Source organism: Phialemonium atrogriseum (assembly GCF_030411735.1).
Source record: "Phialemonium atrogriseum strain 8032-3 unplaced genomic scaffold QBC33scaffold_17, whole genome shotgun sequence".
Taxonomy (NCBI): Eukaryota; Fungi; Ascomycota; class Sordariomycetes; order Cephalothecales; family Cephalothecaceae; genus Phialemonium; species Phialemonium atrogriseum.
Genome location: NW_026848154.1, coordinates 435,985 through 456,821, shown reverse-complemented (window position 1 = coordinate 456,821; position 20,837 = coordinate 435,985). Strand labels below are relative to the sequence as shown.

Genomic DNA, 20,837 nt, shown 5'->3' with positions numbered 1-20,837 from the left:
TTGGTGCGATGCTTAATATGGAAGTTCAAAGTCGAGGTGTGTGTTGCAAAAAAAGGTCGAAAGCTAGGTCGGCAACCTTGGTTTTTTTTTGCAGAGGTTCGAGATGGGGCGTTGTTGGATGCAAGAGTTTACCAGGTACGACCCGCTTTTCACGTGCCCCGAGCTTGGGGATTTGACCCAAAAAATCGAAATCACCCACGCGACACTAACCATCCAGACCTGAAACCCTACTGGATGATCATCGAAGCAAGCGCTTTTTGCACGTGTCGCACTGACGAGGATGACGAGGGCGACGGTAATTGGGTTCTATTCCACCTATTTTCTCGTATTATCGCTATCTATGTGTACGCATCCGGCATTATCGGTCGGCCCAAGACGAGGTTGGTAGAGAGGGAAGAAACAGAATGTCACGGGCCACTGCCGAAAGAAATGAATAGCGGAACAGACGGGGGGGTTCAAGTAGAGAGAGTGGACCTGCGGCTTCCATTATACCCAAACCAGCTCCAACAATCACGGCCATGGTAACGTAGGTAGGCAGGCAGGCACGGAGGTGCGATGCTCTATACCTAGTCTAGCGCTATACTAGATACCCTGGAATTAGACACGATACTCCTTATACCAGACAACCAAGCCTTGCTCTAAACACATGGCTTTTTTAGCTTTTGGTGTATGACTTCTACCTCTCCTTCTCCCCAACCATCTGTATCCGCCCTTCAAGCTTCGGCGCAATCGCCTTCGTCCACTCGACCTCGCACTCGGCCTCGCGCAGGTCGTCGCAGGTCTGCCCGCGGACCCCGGCGCGGCGACACCATTGCTTGAAGACGCGCCGCATGATGCGCAGCTCCCTCTCCAAGATGACCTGGTCGGCGTCCCCGTCCCCGTCCGCGGTCTCGCCCTCCTCGTCGCTGTCCTCCGCCTCGTCCACGGGCGGCATGCTCCCGCGCCGCTGGCGGAGCTTCGCCGGCGTCCACTCGTCCCAGGCGCACTTGCGCTTGCCGTGGATGCATCCCTCGGCCGTCTCGGCCGCCCCGCACTGCTGCGGCGGCCGCCGCGACGACTTGGGCTGCATCACCGGGTGGCACTTGCACACGTTGGTGACCACCTCGCCCCAGTGGCGGGCCATCGAGGGCCCCCAGTTGGACCACCGCCGGACCACCTTGAGCGCCATGAAGTACTGCCGCAGCATCGTAGAGATGAGCATCCCGCTCTCCTCTGATACGACCTCCTCGCACTCGCCGCCCTCGGGTCGGCTGAGGAGGTCGGTGTAGCCGTCCTTGCCGCGGGCCATGTATCCCCTCGTGACAACGGTGTAGAGCCTCTTGTGGTCGATAGGCTTTCCGTCGATCTCGACTGACAGGACCCGAGACTGCGGTGGCCTAGAAGGATCAAATTTGAACCTGATATTCGACACCTGCGGGAAGCGGCCTAAACATATGATCAGAATCTGCGGGTTTTGCACATCACGTATACTGATGCAACACACGAACCTTCAAGAGCCGGGTATAACGACACGCCATTCTCCAAGGCGCCCCAAATAGACTTCCCAGACGCCTTGATGACCATGACGGGGTCCTCAAAGGGGAAGCAGTCAGTGATGTCCTTCAGCCGTATCGGCCCGGGCGCGTAGATCTGATCGCCGCGGACGGTGCCGCCCGCCATGATGGCGCAGTCGCCCTGGTAGTAATGGCGCATGACGTCGCACACAAAGTTGGCCAGGTTGCTCTCCCTCAGCCGGACGGTCGTGAACCGGGCGTCCAGCGGGGCGGCCGTCCAGCCGACCGACTTCTCGAGGCTCTTCTTCAGCTTCGCCGTGAGCTTGTCGACGAGCTCCAGCGTCGCGTGGTCCTCGGGCACCGACTTGACCATGTCCCGCCGCCAGATGTCGACGTCCCACTTGCCCGGCCGCCGGTCCGACCTGCGGACCTCGAGGTAGCTCAGCTGCTTGAAGTCGCAGCCCGAGCGGAGCACGTGCGTCCCGTTGATGAGGCTGTGCGCGTAGAAGTGGTCGTGGCCGCCGAGGATGAGGTCGATCTCGCCGCCCATGTTCTGCGCCAGCTTGTGGTCGTTGGGCTCGCGCATGTGCGTCAGCGCAATCACAATATCGGCCCCCGCGGCCCGCAGTTGCGGCACCAGCTCCTTCGCCACCGCCGTCGCGGAGCGGTAGATGAGGTTCGGCGGGAGTGCGTTGATCGTCTCGAGCCACTCGCGCTCCCCGAGCCCGATCAGCCCGATCTTGAGCCCGTTCGACGCCGTCAGCATGTGCGTCCGCTGCGCGTTCCCGATCGGCACGTCCTCGCCCAGGTCCGGGTCGAGGACGTTGGCGAGCAGCCAGGGGAAGTCGCACTTGGATGTCAGATAGCGAAACTGCTTTACTCCGAAATCGAGATCGTGGTTCTAGACCCGTCGCTGTCAGCATCTCGTAACGTAAAGACCACGGGGGCCTCGCCCGGATCACGACCTACCCCGACGCAGGCGCAGTCGGTCCCAATGCTGTTAAGGATGGGAACCATGTGCCGGCCTGTCGATGTTGTGTGAGCACGATTGAAGTGTAATGTGGAATGGGTGATGGGTGGTCAGGGGGGAGCAAACCCTTTGTGATAGAGCTCTCCAAGCTGGGGTTGAAGACATCGCCGGAGAAGAGGGTGATGAGCTCAGGCTGGCCTGCGAATCTCTTGTCGTCGCGGTATTCTCTGCAGACCGTGATGAACCGGGCCACGCCGCCTACGGGCTCGGCCGATGACGGATCCAGATGGTAAACATCGTTGAAGTGGACGATCCTCAAGTCCGGCGGCTCAGACTCGCGACCTGAGCTGAAGGTCACTGTTGGCTCAGCAGAGCCGGGAGCCACCGAGGAACCCATGTCTTCCTACTTCCTGGCCGTCTCCGACTGGGATCAGCACGTTGGAAGGCTTAAATAGTTAGTCGCCGTTATCTAGGCAGAGAGGCACGAGACTTGAACCCCGATTAAGCGATCAATGTGAAAGGAAGCTGTTCTTCTTTGTGGTTGGACAAGGTTCCCCAGGAGGATGACATAACCGCGCAGATAAGAAGGGGCAAAGAGGCAATCGGCTAAGGTTAACTTACTTCCTACCTCTGGACCTATAAGATGCTACAGTGGCACGAAACCACCAACGCATATGAAATGCTATGCTTGTGGGCTGCTGTATGCCCGATCAATAATATCCAACCAACTTCGTGTGGAACTGCAATGCTCAGTGCGATTGCTGATCTGTTGGGTGTGCTCCTGATGCTCAATTACCTAATTTGTTCACCCCGCCACCCAGCGCTGCGGAACCCCGCCAAAGTGGTGGGCAGTGGTGGGGTACCTTACTCGTAGTGCAGTGGTTCCTGTTTTATAAAATTTTGTCAATTCTGTACCTATTTGCCAACCTACTTGCTACAGTGGTTGAGTTCAAGGATATATACATAGAGTACGCAAGCCCCAAACAGAGAGACATGGCACCCGGCGAAGCGACTGTCCGCCATGCAAGGCGGGAAGGTTTGTCCCCCATTCCTCCCCACCAGAAGCCCGCGAACGCGGTGGGAACCACGACCAACAACATGGGCCGCCAGATGTTCCCGACATCCTCCAGCTGATACGCGAGCTCGCCGACTACGAGCACGAGATCGACAGCGTCGAGGCGACCGAGGAGAAGCTCCTCTCGACAATAGCCTTCGCCCCCTCCCCTTCCGGTCCGACCTCGGACTCCCCAGATCAGACCCCGGGCCTCCCCCAGACCGAGCCGACTTCCCCCGCTCGGCCCGCCCGCTGCCTGGTGCTGGCCAACGCCGGCGGCGAGACCGTCGGTATTGCGCTGTACTTCTACAGCTACAGCACCTGGCGGGCGCGGCCTGGCATCTTCCTCGAGGACCTGTTCGTGCGGCAGACGGAGCGGAACAACGGTTACGGGAAGCGCCTGCTGGTCGAGCTGGCGAAGGAGGTCGAGGCTATGCGGGGCGGGCGTCTCGAGTGGAACGTGCTGAAGTGGAACGAGCCGAGCATCAAGTTCTACGAGAGCATTGGCGCCAAGGCGCTGGACGAGTGGGTGGGGATGCGTGTCGACGGGGAGGCGCTGACCGGGTTGGCTCGACTCTTGGATTGATACCATGACGGCTGAGGAGAGGAGACGAGGTAGTGAGGCTGCGGCTCCGGGGGCGATAAGGGGTGTGTGTCGTGGTGTAAACAGGATTGTATGTCAACCGACTGGAGATGGCTGCTTCTTCTGTCCCTTCGCCGGCGTCGCGGAAAGTCTGCCGTCCTTGGAGACTCCCTGGAAGAACTCTGCATGGCCGGCTGTCGGCGGAGAGAGCTCCAGGCGTGCGTTCCCCCACTTGATATTCCACCCATTGCCGACTGGTTTCTTCTCCATCGTTGCCGTCATGTGCCACACGTGTGAATAGAGGCGCCGCCAGAATCGGGCCGTGTAATTGTGAACCTTCGCCGGCGACGAACCGAGCAACGAGCCGTCGTCTACGGATCCGGTCATGAGCTTGAACCTTCGCGAGTGTTTCCGCTCCACCTGCCGGACAGGCTGGATAGTGTACGGGACCCAGTGCCACAGTTGCTCCTGACTTCCAGCTTCGTCGCTAGGTGCAGCAACGGGGCGCCGGGCTGGTACTGTCCATTCGGGGCCTGTCAGCTTCCCAGCTGCTAGGTCCCGCAGCACCTCCCATTCCCCATGCGGTACCGGCGGCAGTACCCTATCAATAAGCTTCTTCCAGGCCTTCTTCAGCTTTGACCTTGCCAATCTCGGATGTAGTGGACGGCCCCACGTGTTCTCGGTGGGAATCGACTTTTCGGGATTTACGTGCTTGCTCTTGAGGACCGGCCGCGGGGAGCTCTGAATGCCGGCCTGGGACTGCGAGGCGAGGAAGGCCCGGATCTTCCCGACGTCCCACTTGGCAAGCCAGTCGTCGGGCCCGTCGGCGGGCTCTGAACCTGACCTGGCCGAGGCAGAATGGATTAGTTCCTGAAGGGCGGCCGAGTCCGCGGGCGGATCCTTGCGAACCAGGCGGTCCAGCAACTCCCGGCGGCGGCGTCCGATACGGCCAAAGGCGAGAAGCAGGACTCGGCGCATCCGCGTCATGTCGCCGGCGTTGGCGGCCCGCAGGTATCGGAGGCCATGGCTTGCCTGGTGCAGGCTCGGGGCCGGGTCGGGATCAGGACGGTGCTTGCGGAATCGCGCTGTGATCCTCTCCGAGATGAAGGGCTGGCAGACGGGTGGGAGATACGAGGCTTCCCTGAGGAGATGTCGATACAAGTGCAATGCACCTTGCGGAACGGGGGCTGGGAGAGAGGGCTTCGACATTGGCCCGACTCTGGCTGCTTCAAGATATTCACGATGTTGGCTTGGTAGAGTTCTGACTAGGCCTGGCAAAGTACGGAATATTTGGATGTGGTTATGTAATCGGTGACAGGAAGTGCACAGTCCACCCTACTCACGCTTTGCAATCCGGCCACTTGGACCATCCACTCTACGCGTCGCGTCTCTCCTGGGGATATAATGACATTAATTTACTCGGCGACTACCTGGCTATCCGTACTACGACCATGTACACCAGCACCCTCGGCAGGAACTGCCACGCAATGCGCTCTATGCCGTGTGGCCAGTTGCACTCGGACCAGAACATCTTTGAAGCACACGTGTACCAGTCCGGCCACCGGTGAGATATATGGCAACAGCCAGCCCCTTGAGGAAGGCCATTCCTTTACATTAGGTTAGGTACCTTACTGTATCAACAGCAAAGGCAACAGTGATCAACAACCTAGAGCTCCTGACAGCAACGACAACAGCTACTGACAGCACAGCAACAGGATCAACTACCAACAGCAATAGAATACAGAGGCTAGGAATACACATGATAAGGAGAAATTCTCAAAATTAATTAAGGTTCGTAATACATTGGGAGAAGGAGAAAGGCCTTTCCTGACACTCAAGTAATGGACATGAATAGAAAAGCCAACCCGAAAAAGTGCTGAAGACGGCGAAATGGATTCCAGGCAGCACGAACAATCGTGCCGAGGCCATGCCACCGACAGAAAATGTGCAGACACGTTTGACTCCACCCAGTTCACCAAGACAAGTAAGAAACGAATAGCTGGGATACGAAGGAAATCCGTGTATGTGACCCTGAGATACCATTCGGTGACCTCTATCAAGATTTTGCGCCCAGTCCGAGAAAAGACGTGATGCAATACGGTGCCAATGAGATGGCAATAAACCCAAAAAAACGCCGAGTAAATGCCGGCCAAGAACATCTGGTCGTGGCCGAAGGAGATGATGACATTAGCTGGGCCAAGTCAGCTAAGTGACTACACAGTGATAGTCGAAGTCGCTCCGGCAGGAGGGTCGCTGCGTGGCCGGGGGGTGGAGTTCCATAACAGAGGCGATGGGCACCAGCGCACAAGATGATGACGACGCCCCTGTGTACAGGGCACAGGGCTGCCAAGGTGACACGGGGAGCAAAGGTGCGTTTTCTTGTGAGGCTTTGCATCTCACCCGCCACTTGTGCAGGGTATCTCTAGCACCGGGGTCCATCGTGACCATGCGTGGAAACATGACATTCCGTCTCGTGTGAATGCACAGCTGGGGCCGATGGCGGTCACCTTCGTTCCTGGCAATGGGGAGCGCAGTGAGCTCGAGGGCGCCATGGTGCGCGTGTGGATATATCGCTGTGGCAGCAAAGCTGTCACTGGTGCGGGACACGCGGGACACGCGGGAGTTAGATGCCAGGGCGCTTCATGTGGGAACGGGATGCGATCGATGGTGCTTCAAGCCGTGAATAGCGCCACGCCGATGGAGTGTCGTATTGACGGTATGGCCCGCCATTGCGCACCCGTGAGACAGAGGCTCCTGTCAGGCAATCAGAAGACAGGCCCTTTCGAACGACGGATGATAAGTTGGGTGCATCTCCCACAAAATGGTCGGCGCACAGGGTCGCATCCGGGCAGGGATCTGTGGGCAGGGGTGGTGTGTAAGGGGTGGCGATAAGGGGGCTGAATGCCAGGCGCAGCCAGATGATATGCATTATGCAAGTCGATGCTCCCGTGCGCCTCGAACATGCACCATCTTCGATATCAGGCAACTCTTTGGGCAACGCGGGAATACCAGGCGACACACCCAACCCACGAAGGAAGGTGCAGGGGTGCGGGGTTGGTCCTTGGCCGGGACGGTGGATGCGGAATGTTGCTGTGTGGACCGGACAAGATTGGCTCCCCCGTTGCTGCATGCAGAGAGGGACGTAAGATCCGAGATTCGCAGATTCGCAACGGGAAAAAAAAACCCTCGAACTTGCAGATATCGAGAGATCGTCCGAGTAGGCAGGGCAGGAGACCTCGGGTTGTGCCTAAAGACTGCCGGAAAGTTGGGGATGGATGTGCGCAACTGTCGCTGATTGGCCGGGACTGGACGGCACCTGATCCCTTCTCCCTCGCACCACCACCTCCCGCCAATGACACCCCAAGCATCCACCACCTCAATCACCACTCCTCCTCCTCCGCCCAGGCGACAATTGCCTTCGCTTCGTTTGGTGTCGGGGAGGCATGCAAAAGACCCAAATCGCCATTTTGCGCCGGTTCACGCGGCTGTTGCGCGAAAACAAAAAGAAGCAATGACCGGAACAGATGACGTCGATGCTTTTCTTGGCGAACTTTTTTCAACGCGTCGCGTCTGATTCCCCACACCCACTTCAATAACCAACTCTGATCGTCTTGTCTCCAACTCTCCGCGGGCTGCGGCTGCTGCCCCGTCGCACCGCCTAGACTCCTAGACTCGCTGCATGGCGTCGCTGTACCCGCCCGTGTTGCCGTATGCCTGCCCGTGCGCCGAGTGGTTTGCGTGGCTCGGGTACCCACCAGCTACCGTGTATCCATCCCAGATGCGGCCATGGTGGCTTTGTGTTACTGGCACCGGGGGTTGGCTGTAACTCTGACCATTTTGGTGGTGATGAGCATGGTTGTGGTTGTGGTTGTGGTTGTGGTGCGGGTGCTGCTGCTGCTGCTGCGGGTGCTGGCTCTGGCTGCCAGATGCCGGCAGGCCATAACCGTAGGGCGATGTCGTGGCCTGGTTCGACCCTCGGCCGTCGTAAGTCGTCGCTAGTGTTGAGAGGCGAAGACCCGACGACGGGCCGGGTGAATGTGTCTTCAGGCCTGGTGATAATGGCCGGCTCGGGCCTGTGCTATACGGCGCCCACGAAGACGTGACACCCGACACATGCCGTGGGCTCGGCAGCGAGTCTGCGTGGTGATGTGCCGACGTGATGTATCCCGTCGCCGTGGCATGGTCAGTGGCCGCCGTTGCCGACCCGGGCGTGGGTGGCAGATTTGGGTACGACCCGCCTATGCTGATGGGCGTCAGGAGGTGCGACTGATGATGCGACGGCGGTGCTGCCATGGTGGTCGATGGCGACGCGCTGTATTTCGAAATTATCTTCTTGAGCGCCTGGCCAAGTATCTTCCAAGGGAACACCTTGACGTCCTTCTCAATGTTGCGAGGCTTGGGGTTGCCGAACGCCATGATGACCTTGAAAAACTCGGCGCTTTCCGACTTGGTCTTGCTCACCGTCAGCGGGTGAAAGCCCTCAAGGTTTCTTCGGATCCGGTTCTTCTCTTCGACGGTGAATCGAGCCGGAGACGCGACAAGCTGCTCGAGCAGGTAGATGGTGTCAACCGAAGTCACAAAACACTCCTGCTTCTCGGCCCACCAGATGCAACTGATGCAGGTGCTGTTCTGGGGCCGCTCGTCGACGGCGACCGGCCGGAAGGACGTCTGCAGCTGGCTGCCTTGCTGCGACTTCTTGAACAGGACTATCCGCCGTCTGTTGTCCCACTCCTCCTGCGTCCAGTTTTCTGCCATACTCTCGAGGTCGCCATTGATCTTCAGCGTGGCCTTAGCCGGGAATATTGCGTACGGGTTGTATGCGCTGTTGCCCGCGAGTCCGGCGCCTGGCGGCGAACCTAGCGTGCTTGTGCGTATAAGCTGGGGCACGCCGCCCGACGGCCTGGGCAGGGGAGTCAAGCTCGGCCGGGTGATGCCTGTGTGCGTGCCGTGGGCAATGGTCGTCGCGGGACTGCGGACGGTACCGATGGCGCCGCCGTAGGGCGTCCAGCCGATGCCACGCGACGATCGCAGCGGCGGCGGGGCACGCGAGTAGTGATCCGCCAGCGTCGAGGTTCTGTACGTGCCCAGCATGCTGTTTGTTCCGTGCGTGTAACCAGCTGCGCCAAAGTTGGAGTGCGCCTGCTGTGCCTCCGCTTGAGCCTCGGCAGCAGCGGCCGCAACTGCCGGCGGGTAGCCGTAGCTATTTGTACTCGGGTCTGCGGGCAGCGCGTTGTACGAGCTCGACGGACTCGTGGTGGTGGCCGTGCTGACTGACAGGCCCTGGGGTGGGCTGGCGCGCTGCTCAGGTGACTCGCTGCTCTTTCGCGTGAGCTCCTCATGTGCACTCACGTCACCAGTGCTGCCCTCGGTGCTACCAGGTGCACCAGCCGCGCCATGGGATTCAAGGTAGGTGAAAACCCCGGCGTTGTCGACACGGGCAAGCTCCTCGCCGTTACCGCTCTCGATTATCAGACCCAGCGGCACGTTGTTCGGCGACGGGAAGTTTGTGGAAATGAACTGCGGCACGTCGGCGCTGATCGTGTAGGTACATGCTCCGTTGCTGTGGTGCGAGTCCTTGAGGATCTGGGCAATGGCTCGATGCGAGCCGAACGATATGTACGCGTACGGGCCCGTTCCCGTCATTGTCTGCACGTCGTACGGGCTTGACATCTTGAGCATCATCTTCGTCCCGTACCCCCCCGCATTGGGGTGGCAGGAGAGGATGTTTACGCTGGGTCCTACATTCCCCTGAGCAGCCATGTACTGCCCTGCGGCGCTGTTCGCGCCGAAGGCCATCTGGCTAATCTGCGTGGGCGCATTGTCGGTCTGCTGGGTTGAAAAAGACTGCGACGAATACTGCGAATACGGCGAGTCTGTAAACGCTGCAGAGAGCCAAGAGTTAGCATCGCTGCCATGTCGCCCGACCTGAGATGGCACTTACTGTGCAGCTGGGATGGCTGAGTCTTGTACGTGGTCATTGGCAGGAGACCCGGAGGGGATTCCCCTCGCAGGTCGCCCCTGTCGCCTCGCACAGCTTCCTCCTCATACCGAAGGGTTACCGTGTCGGGCGATTCAAGAGCGTCGTCTACGATGATTGGCCTTTGCGACTGGTAGGCGGGCTGGTTTGGGTGAGACGCATGTTAGCGCGTCTCCATCCTGTTGCTGCCCTGTCCTGGCTGGTAGGGCTGAGGGTTCCGGGCCAACGGCGCAATGAACGGGGCAGATGTTGCACAGCCCACGATCGCCCCAGCTTCATTTTCAACACCACAGATTGGGCGATTGCTGGGGGCGGAGTTGTTGCCCTTCGACACATTGCCCCCGTCATGGGATTGCCCGCGACTGCGAAAGCTGACTGACTCACCTCGAACGCCTTGTAGAGCGACTGCTCAAACTTGGCAGTAGCCATTCGAACTGTCGATTCTGGAATTCGTGCTTGAGGGTCGGCAGTGGTCAGAACTGGTCAGAACCAAGCAGTTCTGAGCCGGCTGTTTCGGGAGTGGTGATACAGATCCAGGCGGGTATTCTGGAGGAGAGACGGGGGTAAGTATGTGTTGAGTGGCAGATGTCTCTCAAGTGTCCCGGCGGGCCCGATCGAGCTCCCGGAAATGATAGACAGGGCAATGTCGCCTCTTTCTCGGAGATGTTCAAGCTAGCATCTGCCTTGCTTCCTTTTTACAGGCCCCAGGCGTGAGACCACGACTCAGATGGCGAAATTAGGGCCGTGTGGGCCCGGAAGAAGAAATGCAAAGGGGTGGAAGAGCGTGTCAACTTACCAAAAAGCGGGAATCTGAGATTTGGATTTGTGGCGGACGAACCACGCAAGATGGACAGGGTGGCTGTTATCTGAGGGCGTCACTCCCAAGTTGAATGAGGCACTCCACCAACTTGAGACCTATTGCTGGTCCCTTTTGACGAGAATGCCTGACTGAGACACCGCCAGGGGAATGGGTCTGATTGGATGTGGGCAGGTTGCCTGCCAACAAAACTAGTGCAGGTCGAGTCTCGGGAACCTGAAGCGATCCAAACTTTGGAGAGAACTAGATCGTTCAAAGAGTTGGGACGACGAGACGCCTAGCAAAAGTCGGTCAGTTTGGGGAGTTCGTGCGTACAATCGCGCAGAGTGCATCGTTTGGAAAGCAAGCAGTCCAGGCAAGCCGACTGCTCCCCCTCCACTCATGTCGAACGGGGATGGGAACAACAACAGCCAACACGGGGGACAAAGGACCAGAACTCACAATCGTTTCCGAGCGTTGGTATAAACCAGGACAAGAGGGAGGACGGATCCCGGGATGGCAGCCGATATTTCAGAAGCCGTGGTTCTCGGCCTGCGATCGTGGGGTTCAAGGTCTGATCGTATGCAGGTATCCCGAACGTGTTCGCATGAGACACGTCGAACAGCTGCAATCAAGAAAAGCAGGCTTCCACGAAGAGTTCGCCAGTTGACAGCATGAACGGAGGGCGGGGCCCGGGACTGGTTCGAACGCGCAGGTATCCGTATTACAGAGACGAACGACGACGGCGAAGACAACCGGAGGGGGGCACGAGACAAAGTCGAAACACCACACGTCCAAATGCTGTTGTCTAGAGCATTAGAGCAAAACAAAGAATAAGGATGTGAACTGGGGAAGAAGAAGTTGTCGGTCAAGTAAGACGATGTCGCTGAAGTTTGGAGACAGGCCAGTGGGCGGGGCTTGTCATGAGACGGCCGTCCGGGAGATGGAGAAATCGGAGCCGCCAAACAGTCAAAGGAATGTTGGGTGAGACCGATAAAAGTGGCATTGCACGGCAGGAAGGTAGGAAGGTGAGTTATCTGTCTTTCTCTGTTGCCCCTCCCTGTTTCCATGTGTGCCGAGGGTTCTTGGTATTCCTTTTGGAGCCGTTCCTCATCTCGGTCGGTGGTGTGGTTTGTTCTTCTGTTCTCCTCCTTACCTACCTAACGTAGGTAGGTACACCTTTGGCTTGCCCCTGCACTGGCGCGCGAACGGTACTGCTGTGCTAACTTGGCAGACCCAGCAGAGTGACAGGACAGTGAGCAGGGATGGGAAGCTGGTCCAGCCGTTGAATGCAAGATTCCATTGTCTCTGAAGACATGCATGACTGCAACTGCAAGGGTGAGTGACCCAGAAAAGAGGGCAGAGGGGTGGGAGAAGGGGGGGTGGGGTGGAAGGGTGGGAAGACACCAGAGAGGGCAGGGCCCGCATAGATGTTACCTACTGCGTACGGGAAGGGAAGGGAATGGGAGGTGGGGGGAGGTGGCCGGACCGCGAACGTTCCATGTCACTGGCATTGCTCCATCGTAAACTACGGTGCTCTGGCGGGCCCAGAAGGACACAAATCTGGCCATGGAAAGAGCAAGGGGGTCCGGACTTGCGCAACAAAAGAAACGAAAAGCAAATAGAGCAAGCCAGGCGTGCAAAGCCTGGCCAGGTTCAGTAGGTAGCTGCACGAGTGGAGAAAAAAAAGGAAAACCCCCGTGTACAGGAGGGAAAGGCAGGGGTGAAGCAGCTTGAGCGCAGGCAACTGGGATAGGTACCTACCTACCTACTAGTGATGCGTGAAGCACAGTACCTAGTTCGTATGTCTGCGGGTTCCATGGCAGATGCAAGCTGAATGTGAGCTGGGGAGGAGCGCCCCAGGACAAGGAGGGTGGGAGGGGGCGTGTCGTTAGCAATCCGATGACAAGCCACTTGCCCGGAAGGGCTGGAATGGAGCTGCAGGGGGTGTCTGATTTGGTGGGGAGCCTTACCCCTTGCTCTACTATTGGTTTGCCTTGCACCCTTGCACGGCGAAAAGAAAAGGGAAATTCATTTGGGGGTACACCTGCCGGGAGATCCTTTCCAAGATCAGCAGTGCCAGGTGCCAGTTCCCCCGCGCCCCGGCACTTTTACGGCTATCAATACGGCACAGGGTAATGATCTTGTCTTGTAGGTAAGGACCTTGTCCTTGTCCGGGATACTGGAGGGCCGAGAGTCGTATTGATATGGATGGTTACCACAGTAGGTACCTATTTACACCGTCTACAACAGTGATGGAATGACGTTCACATACAGTTGCAGATCAGCCGACAATGCAAGACAAAACAAAAGGTGGTGTCGTGGTTGCTCTCGTGTCCGTGCTCTGGCGCTTGTCTGCCAGCTGATTGGTTAGCAGCGACGCCGGCATCTGGTGCAAGGCCAAGGATGTTGACATGATTTGCACCAGGATTGAGCGACATGGGGGCTTGTCCTGGAATTTCATGCTGTGGATGGGGGGAACAACTCCAATATGCCTGCCCAGCCTGGCATTTTTCCACATTACTTTCTTCGCTGCTCAATCCTCTTCAAAACCAGAGCAACGCCCCATTCCGAGCTCTTTTTGCACTAATAAATCAATGGTATTGGTCGTGCCTTGGCGGCAGAGTTGTCCTGGCATGAACCACGCCGTGCTAGCCGATGATGGACCAGGCTAGTTATTCATAGCTGCGGGAGAGGCATCAACGGCTTGGCATACTCTAGTGGCCAAGGAAGATCATCTCTACGGTGTAGGTCGTAGAAGGTGCGGGAGACAAGCCGGCCATCCAGCTTGACGGTGTTACTAAGAATTAGCACTCCAGCGGTGGTGCTGTGTGCACTCCCAGCCAAACTTACGTCGCCTGGGTGGTACGCGTCTCCATCGGGGCGCTTTGTGCACAGCCCCGCCAGTAGAGAAGCGCGGTTATGCATGTCGGTGAACTTGGAGCTGGGACGGACGTTCATGATTATCTAGGCCACGTACAGTGCGTTATTAAACGGTGCAAGTGACCTGAATGAGAGCATTTTCGTCCGCAGAAGCAAAAGTCCTCCTGGGCCTGTTTCCGCACTGGTAGGCCTCGAAGGCAACTCGGAAAGAAACCTACGAATACAACAAATTGTACCGGTGGGGTCAAGGAAAAAGGACAGAAATAAACATATTACACATAGAACAACGCCTTACTTCGCCCCTGGGGTCAATTGAAGAAAGGGCGGCGTCGACCGAGGGAATGGCCCGAGGGCCCGAGCCATGCGCGGGACGCCGAATTAGGTAGTCCATCACCGCACTAGGGCCTGTCGGTACTCACGGGAGTGGGAAATGTCAACCTGGACCTAACCTACCTTCTTGTACCTGGACTTCCAGGCTTGAGGCCATGTGACTCGCCACACAATGAATGGCACATGGCAGGACTGGAAGGTCCCATGTCGAGTCACAGAAGGCCACAAATCTGTTCCACCTGCCATTTCCATGGATGCAGGTTCTTCCTTTTGATGTGCAAATAAACAAGTCACAACCCGATACTACTAGAAACTCTAGACGCTGGCCATTTAGGTAGGTAGGTAAGGTATTACTCCTGTCGGAGGTGGTAATCGACGGGAGTATCTCCCTCCCTTGCATCGGAGCCAGAGGCGAAGCGCCTCCAGATTCGGGTTACCTTAGGTAGGTACCTATCTTGCGCGAATCAAGTACCCAGGGTACTTTTACGAGGACACACTGGACCTTTCGTGCCGTTTTCTTTCCTTTTCTCCTTCTTTTTTCCTTTTTCTTTTTCAATGGGCAGCTCTGACACCGCGCATTTTGTCTCTCTACATGTTCATCCAGTCAGTCAAGGAGGAGACTAGGAACCTAGGTAGGAGGCATGGCGTTCTTCGCGTTCCATCATTTCTCCAGCTTCTCCAGGTAGGTTGGTGACTTGCCTTCGCATTGATTATCGATTCCATTTTTCTCTGTTTGGTCCCATCTGGTTCGCCCTGTTGGGGACGACGGGATCGAGCACCCACGCGATGCCGCCAAGCAGACGGAACTTTCCATCCGGGGAGATTGAAATACTGCATCTTCTGGGAAAGGGGTTACAATGTCGTTATTGTTCCTTGTTTTTTTTCTCTTCCGTATCCGGGCCTCCCAATCTCATCAACCGCCCCCACCCTCCAACCGACTGCATTCTCCCTGGATGCAGTAGTATTCCCGACTGGCAACGACAAACGAGTCAACCACGATATTGTTTTGAACGTACCCGCCGGCAGGGACGGAGCAGGTGTAAATACGTACCGTCTGCAGTGATGGCCAAAAGCGTGAAGGATATCTACCACAACGTGGAGAGCGATGCAGTTCGATAGCCGGTCTCACTCAATGTAATAGGTTCAGGTCAAGCCACTGTTTCAGGGCTGCCACCTCGTGGGAGCCTCGTTGTGTCTCGCATGGTGCAAGTTGTAAACCGTTCTCCCACAGGCAGGTGGTAGGTATTACCGAACACTTCCCAGGGTCGAGTTTTCCCATTCATGGCATTCGAAAATCATGTTAATTACCATCGTACCCTCACCAATAATAGCAAGTGCTACTAGCGTTGCATGTTCATCAACCCACGCTTCAGGGGAGTTCACTGTCACCTGGACGTAAACCAACGGATCAGACTCTTGGGTACGGGTGGTCTCCCTAATAGATGCACTCTGCCGCCATCCGACTTCATCTTGGTGTTTCCCCGATTCTGCAAAGACGCGTGTACTTCGAGATGATGATGGCTGACCAGTGAATTTTCTGTGCGATGTGCAGCCCTACGCCCGTATGCAACACCGGACGAGAGAGGTAACAAGTGGTGAAACCCCAGGCATCGAGGATTGGGCGACGCATGTTGATGACGCCTGATCATCGCGAGATCGATGCTTCCTCGGTGGCAATCGGAGGATGTGTGTTCCCACTGTCCCAGTCGAGATTGTCGCATCTCAAATCTGCTGGAACCATCTCCCAACTGTGGATGGAGCTTTTCCTAGGTAGTGAGGAAGCCGGAGTCATGGATCTCCTGGGCACGGCAGGTTTGCAATACCATCCCGAGATGGAGTGCCTTTATCAAACACATGTTCTTGGACGTCGAGTCGCTTCCGGCCTTGCCTAGGTAGGTACCTAGAGAGTGCTGTCGTTTGACAAATATAATAAGCCAACAACAGGTGCTATGCTTTGCCCAAAGTCCCCATGGACGATAGCATGATGTTCGCACCGGATCGGTTTTCCACTTGGGTGAGGGAAGGGCAACAGGGAATATGCTGGTATTTAGGAGAACGTCCCGCCAATGGCAGCAAATGGACAGGGATTCCCGTGATGATACAGGTACTTCGCATTGGGGCGGGCACCCCTGCTCAAGTCATGCAGTTCTGCAAACAGGAAACTCCGACCGCTAGGTATCACTTGCCCAATGCAAAACAAGTAGGTACTCCAGGAGGCGCCTGGATCTGGAATCTGGCAGCTCAGCAGACGAATCTTGCCCGCCGAGATACGGTGCAACTCCACATCGCTCTTAACGCATCCCATCGGGGTTTTCCTGTTTTCTATGGACCACTGATATTATCATCATTGTGTCGTTTCCTCTCGACGATCCTCCAGGCAGCTAGGGCTTAGGGCTTGCAGGTTGATCGCTACCTGCTCAGTGGGTCCAGTGCAGGGCATCGGACGGCTCGGGATTGTCTCAACTCGGTGCAAACGACAACGTCCATCCCATACCTGATCCGGCGGAAACGGTGAAGCGGGAAAGAAAGGCCCTAGCGTAGGCGTGGACGGACTAGTTGTAGGTACCTGGGGTAGCCAGATCGGTTGGTTTCCATTTCGTTTGGACTCAAATGAATCTCTCCTTCACATTTGGAGTGCTCAAAACTGGGACAATTGGTAGTAGAATTCCGGGTTCCTGGCTGAGTGGAGAAGAAGATGGGGGAAACAGGCCATGTCCAGCTTGGAAGGCCCACCAACCCAGCTGCACCTTGTCAGCCGGCGTTCATGGGCTGTACTCCTATTTTGCCTCTCGTTTCCTATTTGGGACCTATCACCACTATAAGTCGCGTCTATTGGCCAATGCGTACAGCTTACTCTGCAGTAGACGATTCTGAGCTTCCGAGTCTGGCTGAGCAAATCCCTGTCGTGCACTTTGGCGTTTGGCTTGCAGCACGCACTGCTTGTGAACCCGAAATTCCACGTCGGGGGGGGGGGGGGTCAATGTATCATCCCACAGCTCGGTCACGTCCAATTTCGCATCTCGGATCAGTCTCTGGCGAGAGTGCTAACCAACAACGAACCAGGTTCTCAAAGGTGGCTGTTATGATCCCCGATCCTAGCGTGGATTGACATGGCGGGCGAGATCTATCATCAATCTATCCCCCAAGCCAGCCGTCGCTCCACTGTGACCAGATTTCGGACTGCGGGGAAACATGGGAAACGAACCCATTGAACTGACTTAAGCTTCACAGACCCTATGTGCGACATGTATTTGTTTGAAACCTTAATCCAAGCCAGCATCCAAGACCAGCAGCATTTCCAACTTCTTCAACTTTGTTGAGCCGTCAACCAGTTGCCGAAGGAAATGCCGTCGTGAGAAATCGATAGACTCAAGCCCAGAACTACCTACTCTGTAGTGTACGCATCGGGCCCAGCCTCTTCCTTGCGTCTGATTCCCCACCGCCCCACTCCACAAATCGATATCCTAGCACGCGAGCGAGCGACCGTGCATCGAGGCGCGGCCCTAACCGGGGAGACGGCGCTGCTCAGCTGGAACTGGATCAACGATAAGAGACCGACCCCGTCACCAGCCATTGACACAGATAACAGAACTCCATATATCCGGTTATTTCCTCTCCCTTTTCTCTTTTCCAGTTCAATTATCAGATGAACGAACCCAAGTACAGGTGCTCTGGGTCAAATTGGAAAGATCAGTGATAGTCGGTGATCATCGCAGATCCCTTCGGGATTTGCACCAGGAATATTGTGTGGATTAAGGGCTAACCAAACACGAGTTCGCACTACCTGCGCCGTGGCGTGACTTTTACGGGCTTGGCCTCGAGAAAAACATGGAACCCGCTGCATGTCAGCTTCTTTTTTTTTCTTTTTCTCCCATAGCTCTAACGTGCTCTCCTCCGTCCCTGACATCGGCCAAGCCTTCCAGCGTCGGTCTGTCACTCGGCCGTCTTTCTTCGGCCGTCTTTCGGCCGTACATAAATGATGAATCGGCGCGGATACGTGTATCCGTTAGGTCATTGTAGCCGATTGAATGGCATTCACATTGCAACCAACATCGGTCACCCGGTTTCAACGGCAAATATACATCTCTCTCGTATAATAATAGGGACTCGCAAATGATACTCTAGAGCAACGCCACGCACGCTACGGCCAAAGCCAGTAGCCCTGTCACGACTGGGCCTGATGGATGGCGCGATCCAACGCCATTGGTCGAGGTAGGTCCAGTAGGTCCAGCCGGGGCAGTCGTGCTCGCAGTTGAACTAGGAGACGATCCTGTCGCCGACGAGCCCCCCGAGCCGCCTGCCGCCCTGGAGTCGTTGAACTTCCCGACGATGAAATCCACCGCGTCCATGGTGTAGTTGGCAAAGTAGGTCCCGTGCACCAGGCGCTCGCTACCGCTGTCGCAGTAGATGTCCCCCGTGTCGCACCAGCCGCGGATGACGTCCGAGTATGGCTCGCAGGCCGACGTGTTCTCGCGCGGGAAGATCTGCGGGGGCCGGCGTCATCAGCATTCCACAGCGAGTTTCCATGTGCATGTGCTGCAACGTGACCCGTCGCTAGAGAACTTACGCCTGCTTTCTTGCTCGTACCAGCGTCCCACGGAACGCCGGGGACATGGCTGGGGTCGCCGAAGGTCACGACCGCAACAACTGTCATGCCAGGTGGTCAGGGTCTTCCGCCATCTAATTACAGTGCAAGGGGCCCGGGGGATCTCACGATTGTCTTTGAAATCCGGTGACAGGTCAGCCGTCGCGTTGAACGACTCCTCGCTGGTGCCACACACGACATCCATAGCGACTTGACCACCCTACAAAGAAAAATCACACCGAGTCAGCCCCGCACCGCCAGGTCATCCGACTCCAGGAATGCCCCAATCCCGCCGCCATCCAATCCCCCCAAGACCGGCTTCCTCTTCTTTTGCTCACCTGCGAATACCCCAGCAGCGCAATCCTGGAATCAGGACACCTGCCTACGTAAGCGGCGATCAACGCCGCCATGGCCGCGACGCCGTCGCCCTCGGACTCGAGGTAGTCGGTCAGCGTGGCCGGGTACTCGACGGCCTCGACGGTCGAGCCGGGAACCCGCTCCGTCACGTTGCCCGCCACGACGCCGATGCGACCCTCGCCGGGCTGCTCGGAGCTGCCGCGCGCCACGATCAGGTGGAGCCCCGTCGCGCAGGGCGCATCAGATGCGGTGGGCGCGGTGGTAGCTGGGGCGCCTGCCGTGGTGGCGGTGGTGGTGTTTTGGGCGTGCCCCGCTGCCGCCAAGACGCCGAGGAGGAGGGCGCTCAGCAGAGATCGAGATCTCGCCATGGTCGGTGGTAGCGTATCGATCGGCGGGGTGCGAGGGAGGTCTGGGACAGGGAAGGGAGGGAGGAGGAAAGGGAGGGGAGAGGGGAATTGACTCGAAAGAGGAAGAGATTCTCTCACAATAGAGCAATAGGGTTTCTGCTGAGGGACATTAGGACATATACTTACGTACTTTCCCCGTCCAGCTCCCTCTTCGTTGGCCAGTCTTTTGCCTACCTAGGGAGTCCAAGCTGCACCAGCCGGGAAGAGCGGAAGTGGCCCACCAGCCCCAGCCCCCGCCCCATTCCCAGCCGGCGGGGAACCGCGAAATGGCTTTGCTTGCCTAGAGATAGGTCCCTAGCTCCCAATTGGATCCCGACCGCCTCGCAGTAATGACGGCGAGACCTTCCAATTCCTCTCAGCGATGCGCGGGCGACCTTCCACATCCATCCACTCCTTCGCACCCCGCCTATCACATGCGGCCGCGGCCCGCCGAGAACTGCCCAACCAGCTAGCTGGTTGCCCGCAATGCTGGAATCTTGTGCGGGGTTCGGGGACTAGTGCAAATAGTTCAGGCCCGAAGAGGTTCCTGGCGTCATGCATGCGATAAATATTTTGGCATTTTGGTATGGACATTCCGTCAGCTTATACAGGTAAGACTGGCAGGCTGTATTGTGCAGGTGCTTGGTATTCGTCTAGTTGTGTTGATATCTACAGTAATGATATATTGATGCTAAGCAGACATCATCCATCTCGTCACAAGCCACTTTCAAGTGCCTCTTCAGTGATAGATATCCAATTCGGTCGCCGAAAAATACATAACTCATTCACACCGAGAACCCCCCAGGCACGCGACCTCATGCCTCGCTAACAAACAGTCCCGCCATGCCCATGCCCGTGCCGATGCACATGCTAGTGAGGAGGATCTTCTTCCCCGTCCGCCTGCACTCGCTCAAGCCCGTGACGATCTGCCGCGCCCCCGTGGCGCCCAGCGGGTGGCCGAGGGCGATGGCGCCGCCACGCGGGTTCATCTTTGCCCAGTCGAGCGCGAGCTTGTCGCGGCAGTAGACGGCCATGCTGGCGAACGCCTCGTTGATCTCCACCACGTCCACGTCGCCCAGCGTGATCCCCAGCTGCGACAGCAGCTTCGGGATCGCCACCGTCGGGCCGATGCCCATGATCCGTGGTGCGAGGCCGGCCACCGTCGTGGCGACGTACTTGGCTACGATGGGCTGGCCGAGCTTGATGGCCGTTGAGCGCTTCATCAGTAGGACGGCGGCGGCTGGAGAGAGAGAGAGAGAGGGTATGTTAGCTTATCGAAAATACTCCGCAAAAGCCGCGGGGTTTTGGGCCGGGGGGGGGGGGGGGGGGGGGGGGGGGGGGCACGGCTAACAAAACCAGCAGGCGGGTGTGGGGGTAGACATAAGCGGCGGCGGTGCGCCACCCCCCCCCGGCCGCCGCAGCG

At 57.4% G+C, this 20,837-nt stretch overlaps 6 protein-coding genes across 6 annotated transcripts in view; 1 reads left to right on the top strand and 5 right to left on the bottom strand.

Annotated features, from left to right (window-relative positions):
• Nucleotides 1-301: 301 nt before the first annotated feature.
• QBC33DRAFT_543025 (Metallo-dependent phosphatase-like protein) lies at nucleotides 302-3,051 on the bottom strand. Its single transcript, XM_060428328.1, has 4 exons — nucleotides 2,590-3,051; nucleotides 2,463-2,518; nucleotides 1,488-2,394; nucleotides 302-1,425 (listed from the first exon to the last, which is right to left on the bottom strand). Exons 1-4 carry the CDS (start codon nucleotides 2,858-2,860, stop codon nucleotides 677-679), a joined length of 1,983 nt encoding a protein of 660 aa, XP_060282172.1. The 5' UTR covers nucleotides 2,861-3,051; the 3' UTR covers nucleotides 302-676.
• A 70-nt stretch (nucleotides 3,052-3,121) lies between these two features.
• QBC33DRAFT_543022 (N-acetyltransferase ats1) lies at nucleotides 3,122-4,353 on the top strand. The gene is made up of 2 exons (XM_060428327.1): nucleotides 3,122-3,499; nucleotides 3,574-4,353. The coding sequence occupies exons 1-2, from the start codon at nucleotides 3,457-3,459 to the stop codon at nucleotides 4,101-4,103; spliced, it is 573 nt and encodes a 190-aa protein (XP_060282171.1). The 5' UTR covers nucleotides 3,122-3,456; the 3' UTR covers nucleotides 4,104-4,353.
• On the bottom strand, nucleotides 3,864-5,449 carry QBC33DRAFT_121686 (uncharacterized protein). Its single transcript, XM_060421990.1, has 2 exons — nucleotides 4,130-5,449; nucleotides 3,864-4,073 (listed from the first exon to the last, which is right to left on the bottom strand). The coding sequence occupies exon 1, from the start codon at nucleotides 5,307-5,309 to the stop codon at nucleotides 4,197-4,199; it is 1,113 nt and encodes a 370-aa protein (XP_060282170.1). The 5' UTR covers nucleotides 5,310-5,449; the 3' UTR covers nucleotides 3,864-4,073; nucleotides 4,130-4,196.
• A 2,141-nt stretch (nucleotides 5,450-7,590) lies between these two features.
• QBC33DRAFT_121455 (uncharacterized protein) lies at nucleotides 7,591-10,951 on the bottom strand. The gene is made up of 4 exons (XM_060421989.1): nucleotides 10,874-10,951; nucleotides 10,462-10,623; nucleotides 10,042-10,219; nucleotides 7,591-9,982 (listed from the first exon to the last, which is right to left on the bottom strand). Exons 2-4 carry the CDS (start codon nucleotides 10,504-10,506, stop codon nucleotides 7,767-7,769), a joined length of 2,439 nt encoding a protein of 812 aa, XP_060282169.1. The 5' UTR covers nucleotides 10,507-10,623; nucleotides 10,874-10,951; the 3' UTR covers nucleotides 7,591-7,766.
• Nucleotides 10,952-18,207: 7,256 nt separating this feature from the next.
• Nucleotides 18,208-19,396, bottom strand: QBC33DRAFT_560390 (cutinase-domain-containing protein; the record flags this gene model as incomplete). Its single annotated transcript, XM_060430056.1, has 4 exons — nucleotides 18,208-18,570; nucleotides 18,654-18,733; nucleotides 18,801-18,891; nucleotides 19,010-19,396. 4 exons carry the CDS (start codon nucleotides 19,394-19,396, stop codon nucleotides 18,208-18,210), a joined length of 921 nt encoding a protein of 306 aa, XP_060282168.1.
• Nucleotides 19,397-20,046: 650 nt separating this feature from the next.
• The window catches only part of QBC33DRAFT_542998 (acetyl-CoA acetyltransferase), a 1,974-nt gene continuing 1,183 nt past the window's right edge, over nucleotides 20,047-20,837 (bottom strand). The window contains exon 4 of the mRNA XM_060428326.1: nucleotides 20,047-20,654. Coding sequence (XP_060282167.1) covers nucleotides 20,230-20,654 — 425 coding nt within the window. The 3' untranslated portion in view covers nucleotides 20,047-20,229. The remainder of the gene's footprint in view (nucleotides 20,655-20,837) is intronic.